Source organism: Myotis lucifugus, unplaced genomic scaffold (genome assembly GCF_000147115.1).
Source record: "Myotis lucifugus unplaced genomic scaffold, Myoluc2.0 scaffold_37, whole genome shotgun sequence".
Classification (NCBI taxonomy): Eukaryota; Metazoa; Chordata; class Mammalia; order Chiroptera; family Vespertilionidae; genus Myotis; species Myotis lucifugus.
Genome location: NW_005871085.1, coordinates 8,360,099 through 8,372,066, shown reverse-complemented (window position 1 = coordinate 8,372,066; position 11,968 = coordinate 8,360,099). Strand labels below are relative to the sequence as shown.

Here is an 11,968-nt window from a genome sequence, read left to right as displayed (position 1 = left end):
CCAGGGCTCTCAATGAGTAAGGCTCCAGGGGTCTTGGCCCCAGGTCCGCCATTCCAGGCATCTGCCACCCTCTCCCCGAGTCTGCACCGAGCTGAAGGGCCTCCATGCGGGAAAAGCCAGTGTTGTGGTGAGAACAGGGGTTTTGAGTGGTCAGATGTAAACATGTTTCAGTGCTGCCACTAAGCAGCTGTGGGGCTTGGGTGAATCATTCCTCTCTCTGAACTTCAGTTTCCCCACTTGTAAACGAGGAATCCTTTTTTATTTAATTTTAATTGATTTCAGAGAGGAAAGGAAAGGGAGAGAGAGAAACATCAATGAGAAAAAATCATTGATTGGCTGCTTCCTGCAGGCCCCCTATGGGGATTGAGCCTGCAACCCAGGCATGTGCCCTTGACCGGAATCAAACCTGGGACCCTTCAGTCCACAGGCTGACGCTCTAGCCACTGAGCAAAACCTGCTAGGGCTAGGGATACTTTTATTCCAACTCTCAGCAGATATTTACTGAGCACTTAGTCTGCGCCATGGGCTGAAATACAGCAGTGATAAAATACAGATTTTTGCTCTTTGGCTGCTCACGTGCTGGTGGGGAGACAGAGAGTAAACAGCCAGGAGTCTCAACAAGGGTAGCACTGCCCCCAGGGGGTATTTAGAAATGTTAGGGGACACTAACACCCCTCACTGAGCTGTGAGGGTTAAGTGGGATAATGTGCACAAGTAGCAAGCATTGGCCTGGCACATAGTAGGTGCTCAATAAATAAATACCTGTTGATAAATGAGCTAGTAAAAGCAATTCTCTCTGAGCCCTGATTACCAAACAGTGAACTAGAGCTGGTCATTCTCACCTTGCAAAGTTGTATAAAGGGGAGGAGGGTGCTCCCTCCTTCTGGCCTCTGCCACCAGGACCACACTCAAGGGAAGCTCCCCCAGTCCCCAGGGCTCTAGTTAGTGGAGAGATGTGGCGCCTTGGGGCCCAACCAGAACCCCCAGGATGGCAGCCTCCCTGTCCTCTGCCTCACCCCTTTCCACCACACAGACCTTTGTGGAAGAGGGAGGCGTCAGGCAGCCCCTGCAGCCGGGAAGGAAGCAGTGTGGGGAGTTTGCACGAGGGTGCGGGAAGAGAGGTGGTTGTCCCGGGGGTGGAACGAACATTTCAGAGGTGAGCGATTCCAGAGACAGCAGCGGATGGCTCAGTGGATGCTGTCACGGCCCTGCCCGCATCCTGTGACATTCACATTCCCAGGCAGGCAGACAGCTGTGCCTGCCACTGGACCACCACCCCATTCCCAGCTGTGCCTGCCACTGCTGGACCACCACCCCATTCCCAGGCAGGTGGGAAATGCCAGGGTGATGCCCGCGGCAGCCTCACCCAGGGACAGTGGCAGCTGGGGGACAAACACTCCACTTTGTCGCCCTCAGTGGAACAACTTGGGGGCGTAGCCTACACTGTCTCTGGAGGAGCCCGTGGGGGCCGAGTCTCGTTTGCCCGCAATGAATGGCAAGCTGCGCATTAACACCCTGAACTGGCCTCTCACCCTGAACCTTTCCACCTGCCAATCAAGCCCACAGGTAAGCGATCCCTCAGGCCTGGCTCTTCCCGAGGCTCTTTGCTGAGCACCTTCCAGGTGGCCGCCCACGCTGGGCTCCCTGGGGGCCTCCTGGCAAAGGACAGGCCAGGGGCAGCATGCGGTCTGGCAGATGGACATCTGAGTTCCTCTGAGGAATAAAAATCATACTCGCTCCTGAGCACGGAGCCAGGCACAGGCGAAGACTTCCCACACACGGTCTCATCGAAGGCTCCCAGCAGCCTGCAGGCCACTGCTTCCTCCTGCTGCACAGTCGGAGGCCGGGCCTGGGGAGGTCAGGTGACTTCCCGCTCCCACCGCCTGGCAGAGGGTGGGAGAGCCAGCACTCAGACCTTGTCTGTCTGACCGGAGCCCAGGCTCCTCACTGGGAGGTGGGAATGTGCCCCCTTTACCCCGATGCCCCGTGCCTGGTGCAGGCTCTGAGCTTAGGAAATGCGTGTTGGGCTGGACGGAACCAAATAGGGCTCCTGGAGGAAATAGACACCGAGCCGTGGAGGGCATTTCTGCAGCCGAGCTCCGAGCACAGGGTCTGGCACATACGATGTTCAGGCCAGGCCTGTGGATCAATAAAGGAGTGAACACTTAATATTCTTGGCCAGAATTTACACTGTGGCCCTGATGGCGTTAGGGACTGCACAATGTGATTATCCCGTGTGTGCTTCCCGCTGCGTTCTTCCTCGAAGACTTTTCCCTCATCAGCTGCCCGCTACCACCTCCTCCGCTCTCCCTCTGAGCTAATCTAAGCGTGTCTGAAGGGCGCTTGTCCCGTTGTCCCACTAATTAGAGATGCCCTCAGGTCCCCCGTGAATGGGAGATAGGAAAAACCTGTAGCAAGCACCCAATATGTGCTTCCACTTACGTTGTCACTTTCATTTCCACAGCAACCCTATTGGCCGGGCTGAATGGTCCCACTGGACAGATGAGTAAGACTGAGGCCTAGAGGAATTAGATGATTTGTTCCAGGTCACCCAGCAAGTTAGAGGCTGTTCTGGGATGGATAGGAGTCTGTCTAGCCCCAGCCTCATGCCCTTTCTCCACCCCCAAATTCCCTTCCAGCCCCAGCTGGCTTCCCTTCCCCATGCAGGTGGCCAGTGCAGATCTCAGAACGTGTAAACCGGGCGACACCAGATCCGTCACCTCAGGGTGGAGTGAAGGAAGCACCCGGGGATCAGGTTACTAATTCGAGGCACCGATGAATTATTCACACCCCCATTAACTTGAAGGCCCTTTCAGTCTCACCTCACTTTCCCCTGCTCCAGACCCTCTGCTCCTGGCCTGCCCGGCCTGCAGACTTGTGAGGGTCCCAGGTGGGGAGATGCTGGCAGAGCTGGGGTCCTGTCTGCTGCTGGCAGTGGCTCTGCTGGGCCCCGGCCCCAGGGCCCGAGCCATGAAAGGTAGGAGCTCCTGGCGACAGGCAGGAATGGGGAGGAGGGGAGAGGAGTGGGCAGGCAGCAGCGGGGGTCCCGGGAGGTTTCTAGATGGGGGACCAGAAAGCAGGAGGACCCTTTGGGAAGGTGGCTGAGTTGGGGATGTATCAGCTTCTGAGATGGGGGAAGAGAGAATTGACTGGGTGCCTGCTATGTGCTGGATGCTTTACGTTTATGATTGCATTTAAACTTCACAACAGACTTCAAGGTGGGTATTGGTCCCCCATTTTACAGATGAAAAACCTGAGGGTGAGAGGTTAGGTAAGCTGTCCACGGCTGCATGGCTGCCAGGGCAAAGGGAATGGCTCGGAGAACGAGTGCAGGTTTGTTGCTGGAAGGAGTCTTCATTCGCCCCTCAGAGCCTGTCCTTCCCCTGCCGACCAACTGAAATCAAAGTTCCTTACGGCGGGCGTTCAGCTCCCTGCAGCCTGGCTCCGGTTTCCGTGTAATTTCCAGCCTCAGTGCCTGCGTCCCCGGGGTCACACCCCCTTCCAGAGATGCTGCACCCTCATGGCTCTCACCCTCGGCTCCTCTGCCTGGAGGGCCCCTTAGAACATCTGGCTCATCCATCAGACGCAGGTCCAACACCACCTCCTCCAGGACCCCTTCCAGGTCCCTGCATCATCCTCAGATGCTCCCTCCTTCGAGCTCCAGGCCCTCTGCCAGCACGCCGGTCCCAGGCCACTTTGCACTGCCGTAGCCCTTCCAGTGCTGTGTGGGTGTCTGGGGGGGGGAAGGTGATACCGTTTCACCGTCGAGGGGTATGCATGCAGTTGGGGCTCAGCAAACCACCGTTGGAGCCTCATTTTCCTGCAGGCTCGCAGGGGTGGGGTGGGGTGGGATGGGGTGAGGGGACTCAGGAAGGAAGCATAACTTTCCAGTCACCCAGTTGGTGGCACAGATGGGCTGGGCACCAGGTGTCTCACTTCATGCCTGGGTAGGGGGAGCAACTAGCGGTCCCCATTTTCCAGTACCCAGGCTTTGGTGCCCTTGGGTGCCCTTGTGGGTCAGGGTGCCTGGCTGAGTCCTGGAAGACAAAGCCTTCACTCGTGGTGGTGCCAGCCCTCTTGGCCCATAGAAGTCCTGTTTCGATTCTGTCACGGCTTTCCCTGTCCTGTGGGCTGGCTGGGGAGGGACAAGGACAGCTACTGGACAGACTCCCTCTGTCTCCTCCCCCCCACCCCCCCCCCCCACCCCCCGGCCATAAAGGCAGGAAGCAGACACCGTTCCCGCCCTGGCCTGACCCCGCGGCCAGGCAGGGAGCCGGTGATGTGAGCTGGTGTACATCTTGCAGGCCTGCATGGCTTTATGCCATCACTGCTCGCAACTACCCAGCAAGGGAGGTGTCGTTCTCCCCATTTCACAGACGCATGACTGAGGCTCAGAAGTGATGGTGGGTCTGAGCCTTTGCTCATGCCATTCCCTCTCTCCAAGTCTTCCCAACAAACATACCTTCTTGTTTTTCCTAGTCAAACTCAAATACCACCTCCTCTGTGAATCTTGTCCCTCCTCTAATAGTGCTGGCCCCAGCAAGGCTGGCCTCCCTGCCCCTGGACCCCAGGGCCCCTGTGTGGCCAGACACAATCACACTGCAGGACTTTGTCTCATTTGCCTGGCTGTCCCCTCTCCCATCCCCCACCTCCCCACTGTGAGCTCCCAGGGAGGGGCCCATTCTGAATCAGCACAGTCCTGGGACAGGGCACATGCTCCGTGAGTATCTCTTCTCTTACAGGAACTTTGCTTAAGGGTATTCCTTTTTTTTTTTTAATTTTTTAATGTATTTTATTGATTTTTTACAGAGAGGAAGGGAGAGGAACAGAGAGTCAGAAACATCGATGAGAGAGAAACATCGATCAGCTGCCTCCTGCACACCCCCCACTGGGGATGTGCCCGCAACCACAGTACATGCCCTTGACCGGAATCGAACCTGGGACCCTTCAGTCCGCAGGCCGACGCTCTATCCACTGAGCCAAACCGGTTATGGCAAGGGTATTCCTTTTTATTAAAAAAATATATATATATCTTATTGATTTGAGAGAGAGGAAGGGAGAGGGAAAGAGAAACATCTTACACTGATCGGCTGCCTCCTGCACACCCCCTACCAGGGATTGAGCCCGCAACCCAGGCATGTGCCCTGACTGGGAATCGAACTGGTGACCTCTTGGTGCATGGGACCGATGCTCATCCAACTGAGCCACACTGGCTGGGCTTAATGGTTTTATTCACGAAGCTTTTGATTGCAAGTGACAAACCCAACCTGAATGATTTGAAGCAAAAAGAGGAATGTATTGGCTCTGTAATGAGGGAGGCAGGAGTGTAACTTAGCTGGACCCAGGGATGCCTTCAGCCAGGACATCTTGGCTTCAAGGTCATTTCCACTTTTCACATGGTTCTTGCCATCTGCTGACAAGCTTTCTCATGGGCCCCGAGCATGGGCCCGCCCAGGGCTCTCACTCCCAGCCCAGGGGCCAGGGAGGACAGGGTTCTCCTCCAGCTGTTTTGCAGCAGGACTCTGGCTTGACCTAGACCACAGGTACCTTGCAGCCAGTCACTGGGTGGTGGTGGGAGCCCCAGGATTGCCCAGCTGGCTCATGTGTCAACCCCTATGGCAGGGGTGTTACCACATGGAGGCAGGGGAGCCAGTGTCTAAAAGAGGAGGAGTGTTGCTGCAAGAGATGGAGAAATGGACTTTGGGCAAACCAAAACAATAGATGACAACTACAGCAAATAACTTCCCTTTCTGGGCCTCAGTTTTTCCATCTGTAAAATGGAGTCAATAACACCTGCTTTGTCTATTTTATGGGGCTATTGTGAGGATGCTATAAGATCATTCACTCATTCTTTCAGCAAATATGTATTGAGCACCTGCTTTATACCAGGTACTATTCTAGGTGCTTGGGATACAGCAGAGAACAAAACACAAAAAATTCCTGCTCTCAGAGAGCTTACCTTTTTGTGGAGAGAGACTAGCCATGAACCAAACAAGTCAAATATGCAGTGTGCATTGGATGGTGGTGAGTGCTATGGAGAAAAATGTAGCAGAAAAGGCAGAGAAAGACTATAGGGATGGGAGGGTTACATTGTTGGGGAAAGCCTCACTGAGAAGGTGACCAAAAATGTGTTGGTTATTTTTTTTACCTTTAATTACAAAAACTTTCAAACATACACAAAGTAGAGAAAATAACACAATGCATCTCCATGTCTCCAACAACCATCTTCAACAATTACCAACATTCTGCCTGTCTTGTTTCTTCTATCCTACCCCACCTCCATTTTTTTTGTGTGTGGGGGGCGGGGATCTGGACAAATTTAAGGCCAATCTCAGATATATTATTTTACCATAAGTATCTCAGAATATATCTTAACAGAGAAAGATATATATGCTGATCTTTCCCCCAGGATTGACTTTTTAAAAAAAAATTATTTTTTAAAAATATATTTTTATTGATTTCAGAGAGGAAGGGAAAGAGAGAAAGAGATAGAAAGATCAATGATGAGAGAGAATCATTGATTGGCTGCCTCCTGCATGCCCCCTACTGGGGATCAAGCCTGCAACCTGGGCATGTGCCCTTGGCCGGAATCGAACCTGGGACCCTTCAGTCTGCAGGCTGACGCTCTATTCACTGAGCCAAATCGGCTAGGGCTGACTTATTTTTTTTTTAGATTCCACATGTAAGTGATATGCAGTATTTGTCTTTCTCTGTCTTATTAAATTTAGTAGACTGTCTTCAAGGTCCATCCATGTCGCAAATGAAAGAATGGACTTCTTTTTATTTTTTTTAAATATTGATTTCAGAGAGGAAGAGAGGAGAGAAAAATAGAAACATTAATGATGAGAGAGAATCATTGATCGGCTGCTGCCTGCATGCCCCATACTGGACATGTGCCCTGACCAGGTATCAAACCGTGACTTCCTGGTTCACAGGTCAACGCTCAACCACTGTGCCACATGGGCCAGGCTAAAATGGCCTTCTTTTAGTTCTATTATATATATATATATATACACATATATATATATAAAAAAAACATCTTCTTTATCCATTCATCTATTGATGGGCACTTACAGTGTTTCCATATCTTGGTTATTATAAATGCTGCCATGAATATAGGAGTGCAGATAACTCTTCAATATCCTGTTTTTATTTCCTTTGGACATATACCCAGAAGTGGGACTGCTGGATCATATGGTCGTTCGAATGTTAACTTTTTGAGGAACCTCCGTATGTTTCCATGATGGCTGCACCGTTTTACATTCCCAACCACAGTGCACAGGGTTCCCTTCTCGCCACATCCTCGCCGTCCCTTGTTATCTCTTATCCTTTTGATTATGTCCATTTTGATGGGTGTGAGGTGATATCTCGTTGTGGTTTTGATTTGCACTTCCCTGAAGGTTTGTGGTGTGGAGCACCTGTCCATGTACCTGTTGCCCTTTGTATGTCTTCTTTGGAAAATGTCTGTTCAGTTTCTCTGCCTATTTTTAAAATCCGACGATGTGTTTTGTTTCGTTTGTTTTTGCTATTGGGTTGTATGCATTCTTTATATATTTTGGATATTCAACCCTTATCACATGTATGATTTACAAATATTTTCACTGATTCCATAGGTTGCCTTTTCATCTTATTGCCTATAAAAGTGACTTTTTTGGGCATTTTTTTTTAGTGATAAAAATTTTCAAATATATAGCAAAGTTGAAAGAATTTTACAGGGAATACCTATTTACCCAACCTCATTTACCTTTTTACTCAGGGATTAGAACAGACATCGAAGATGATTATTTCATTAAGGTTTACAAAATTATATTTTCCTAACGTGGTTATTCTTTCTGCAGTCAACTATAAATAACAGTGTCCCTTCATTGGCTATTTGGTGATCCCAAAATACAGTCCACAACAGGAAGGGCAAAGTAGATGCTTAATTCTTTCTCTAAATATTAATTTTCCAAAAAAAATGAGTTTATGCCCCAGCAACCACTAAAGGAAATCAGTGAGTTTCTTTTTTTTTTCTTTAGAGTTGTATTATGAATTCATGAATGTTTATGTATTTAATGTGTTTCAATCCATTGCAATCATTATTCTCTTGTGATGCTCAAATTGTACCCTGTCCGGCCAGTGGAGCCCTGCAGGTGGGCGTCTTTGACACGTTCCCAGCAGCCTTTGGAAGCTTCTTTGCTTTCTGGTGTGACAAGATGTCCCGAGTGTAGTTTGTATATTTCCTGTTCTGGACCCACTGGTTCTCTAAGGAGCCCTGGTTCATTCTAGTTGGACATAATAACCCTAATCTATGGCAGAGGGTGCAAAATATTACTGTAACATTGTTTCTTTTAGGCCTTTTTAGTGAACAGAACTCGAAAATGATTTTTTTAGAAATAAAAAAATCTAAAAAGAAATTTAAAAATCTTAAATTCATACTTATGTTTTCAATTCAAATTAAGGATCACAGGGTTTTCCTTAATCTTTGTATTTGTATCACTCTTCTGTTACAATTCGTTGCTATTGACACCAGCCTACTTGCTCTATTTCAATATATAAATACAGTGACAGTATTTACTATTATCACTAATAGTCAGTCTGCTGAGTATACTTTATGATTTCTTTGTGGTTTTGTTCTTGGATCTATTCCACCAGGAATGCACAGTCAAAATAGTCTTTCAAAGTCATGTGGAAATCATTTTTCTCCACGTGAATGTGCCTTCAACTAGATATATAGTTAAGTTTTTCAGTGTGGGATATTTAAGGGTTACTTAAATACTTTTTGTAATTTAAAAATTATATGAACATTATTCATAATTATATAGTCAAAATGATAGAACAACTTGCATGTAAAGGGTTCCAGCAGTCATGCCTGTTTCCTCCTTCCCCCGACAGAGAATAATTCATTTCCTTCCATTGTTTTCTTTTTAAAACTATAAGCAAATATGTACATAACTAGAGGCCCAGTGCATGAAAATTCCCACCCCAATAACCCAGCTTTGCAGCTGGGCCCACACCCGAGACCCCAGTGCTGACTCTGAGCCATTCTCCCTCTTGCCCCAGGTGTCAAATGTGGGGGGGTGCTCTCAGCACCTTCTGGAAACTTCTCCAGCCCCAACTTCCCCGGACTCTACCCCTACAACACGGAGTGCAGCTGGCTGATCGTGGTGGCCGAGGGCTCCTCGGTCCTTCTCACCTTCCACGCCTTTGACCTGGAATACCACGACGCCTGCGGCTTCGACTTCCTGGAGATCTACAACGGGGCTGCGGGGGACCAGGGCAACCTGCTGGGGAGGTTCTGCGGCCAGGTGCCCCCGCCACCCTTCACCTCCTCCTGGCATATCATGTCTGTCGTCTTCCACTCCGACAAGCACGTGGCCAGCCGCGGCTTCTCCGCAGGCTACCAGAAAGGCAAGGGGCCTCGCAGTGCAGAGGGAGGCCTGGGGCGGAGGTGCGGGGAGACTTGCAGGGGCGCAGCATCTTGGGGAGTAGGCTGCTCCGGAACCCGGATGACCCTGCTCTCGTAGCTCAGGGGCAAAGGCAGCCTCCGCTTGCAGTCTCGGGATTGCGGGCTCCCATCTTCATGGCGGCCATCCCCGGGCCTCCCTCCGTTGTTCCTGGGAGCCTGGAGGCCACACTGTGTTCAGGAACGAGGCCTCGCGTGCTCTTCCGTTCTTGTCCTTCTTCTCCCTGCCCTGGCATCCGGGCACAGGAGGGCGCCATGCTATCACTGCTGCGGCCCCTCTGTGGCACCCCTTTACTTCACGAGCACATGCCCCACCCACCCCCGAGGTCCTCCAGGAGGGGCACAGGGTCTTGTGGACCTGGTGGCTCTCCCACCCAGAGCTTTTCCCAACTCGCCTCTTCGGTCTGGGGTCCCCCCTCCCCCTTCCACCAGGCGGGCAGCAGCCCCGCAGTCCCTGAGGGGGCAGAGGCCTGGCTCTCCTGGCCTCTCTCCCTGACTCATCGCCCTGCCCCAGGCTCCTCTGCACAAACTCACCCCCTGCCTCCGCCCAAGGCCAAAGCCACGCCCTCTCCATGGGACGGGGACGCTAGGCCACCCGAGGCTCCTGGCACACAGTCCGCCAACAGCAGTGGGGGTGGGGGGCTCAGGTGCGCCCCAGTTCTCTCTGGCTTTAGAGGCAGAGAATTGTAGCTGCTAAAACACAAGAATCACAGACTGATTTAATAGCAGTTTTGGAACCTTGGACCCTTAGATTTTTAGAATGTTTAGCTATCCAAGTCATAATACCACGGGCAGTGTGTTCCAACCTTTTTTAAAACAGCAGTATCCTTTTATCAAATGGAATCTTATGTTAATCCCTGATATATGAGAGATAAAGGCGGCATTTTAGGGTGTGCATTTATTTTGTAAGCTCATATTTTTAACATTTGCTTATTATAAGCCAATCATTGAAGGCGTAAGTCAGCATTTGTGGCCTCCAATGAGTTAAATTTTTACATCTAAGACGTAACTGTGGACTCTGCCTTTCGCAGCATTAAAACATGATTTGAATGCAGCATAAGAATGAAATTCGCACCAGCTGCCTGTGATGGCTGCTCCAGACGGCCACCGGGGAGCCCGGAGCACAAGTTCAAAGAGTCTACTAGGGTGTTAGCCTTGGAAGGGCTCTCACAGATTGTCAAACCTGTCCTCTCATTTCACAAACAATACATCTGAGACCAGAGAGAGACGGTGCCTTCCCAAGGTCACACAGCTCCGAAGTGAAGTCCTTAGCTGCCCAGCATGGTACTCGGTCCACACAGCCCTGGGGAGAGATTCTGGAGTCCCAGGAAATACATCCGAGGGTGCCCCTCCCAGCTGGGGCCCCCCAGCTAGTCCCAGCATTCGTCACCAACCACCTCCTGGTTGTATTGGTCACAGTACATCTTCTCAGGCTGGGCATGAATCTGAGGCCAGTAGATCAGGCTGGGCAGGTCTTATGATTTCCAATATTCCCATGAGGCTCAGAGAGGCTGAGTGACTTGCCCAGGGTCACACAGCTAATCTGAGGCAGAGTTGGGAGGACACCTGTCTTCAGACTTCAAGCCTTATCTCTGCTTCATCAGATCCTCTCTCTAAGCCTCAGTTTCCTCACCTGCTAGGGAGGTTTAAGAACATTTCTGAACTCAGGCATCTCAGCCTCTGGACCCTACTGGCCTGGCAGGAGGGGACAGTGAACATCATAAGGTCACCTGCACAGGCTCTGCAGTTAGTCAACCCGTTTTCCACGTTACCAGACCGGTGACCTGCTGCCAGGGCCCTGCCCATGTCCCTGGGGCCTTGCCAGAACGACTCCTGCCAACCTCCTCTTCTCTTTGCTTGAGGGCTTTTTGTGAAGCTCCGCTGGTCACCTCTACCCCAGCAGCCCTCGGCCTGGATCCCGAGAGTCGGTGTGTGAACGCCCCACTTCCCTACTCTTAGGTGACACCACTCTGAGGTGTGTGCTTTGCACGGCCCCCAGAGTTCCCCACGGGGCTCCGCAGCTGGCTTGGCAAGGCCCTTCAGTGGCCGCCTCCCCTCCCCTTCCCTTCAGTGCCCCTCACTCCCTCACTCCCCACACAGGGACCCCGTGTCTCCCACAGAAACTCACTGCTCAAATCCTGTCTCAGAGCCCAGGTGAACCCAAACTTCCTGGGGCTCCATCTTCTCGACTGTAAGGTGGGAAACTAACCCGAACCCCCGCACACCCCCCACAGGGTGACGGTAACGTTTACAAAGGTGGTGCGGGCGCTAAGCCCCGGCCTGTGCCTGCCACTCGGCAAGTGCTCGGTGGATGGCGACCAGGCGCCCAGGCCTGTGGGAGTGGCATGTTGGGGGTGTGGGTGCCCTTGGGAGGGGATCCACGGGGAAGGAGAAAGGTTGGTTCAACCGGGCTCGCTTACAGATGTGTGTGGTGGCGTCCTGACGGGCCTGTCGGGGGTCCTCACCAGCCCCGAGTACCCCAACACCTACCCCAACAACGCCGAGTGCCGCTGGGTGATCCGG

General features: G+C 51.5%; 1 protein-coding gene across 1 annotated transcript in view; it reads left to right on the top strand.

Annotated features, from left to right (window-relative positions):
• The first annotated feature begins 2,898 nt into the window (after window positions 1-2,898).
• Window positions 2,899-11,968, top strand: part of CDCP2 (CUB domain containing protein 2) — a 16,367-nt gene continuing 7,297 nt past the window's right edge. The window contains exons 1-3 of the mRNA XM_023752829.1: window positions 2,899-2,977; window positions 9,043-9,390; window positions 11,868-11,967. Coding sequence (XP_023608597.1) covers window positions 2,899-2,977; window positions 9,043-9,390; window positions 11,868-11,967 — 527 coding nt within the window. The remainder of the gene's footprint in view (window positions 2,978-9,042; window positions 9,391-11,867; window position 11,968) is intronic.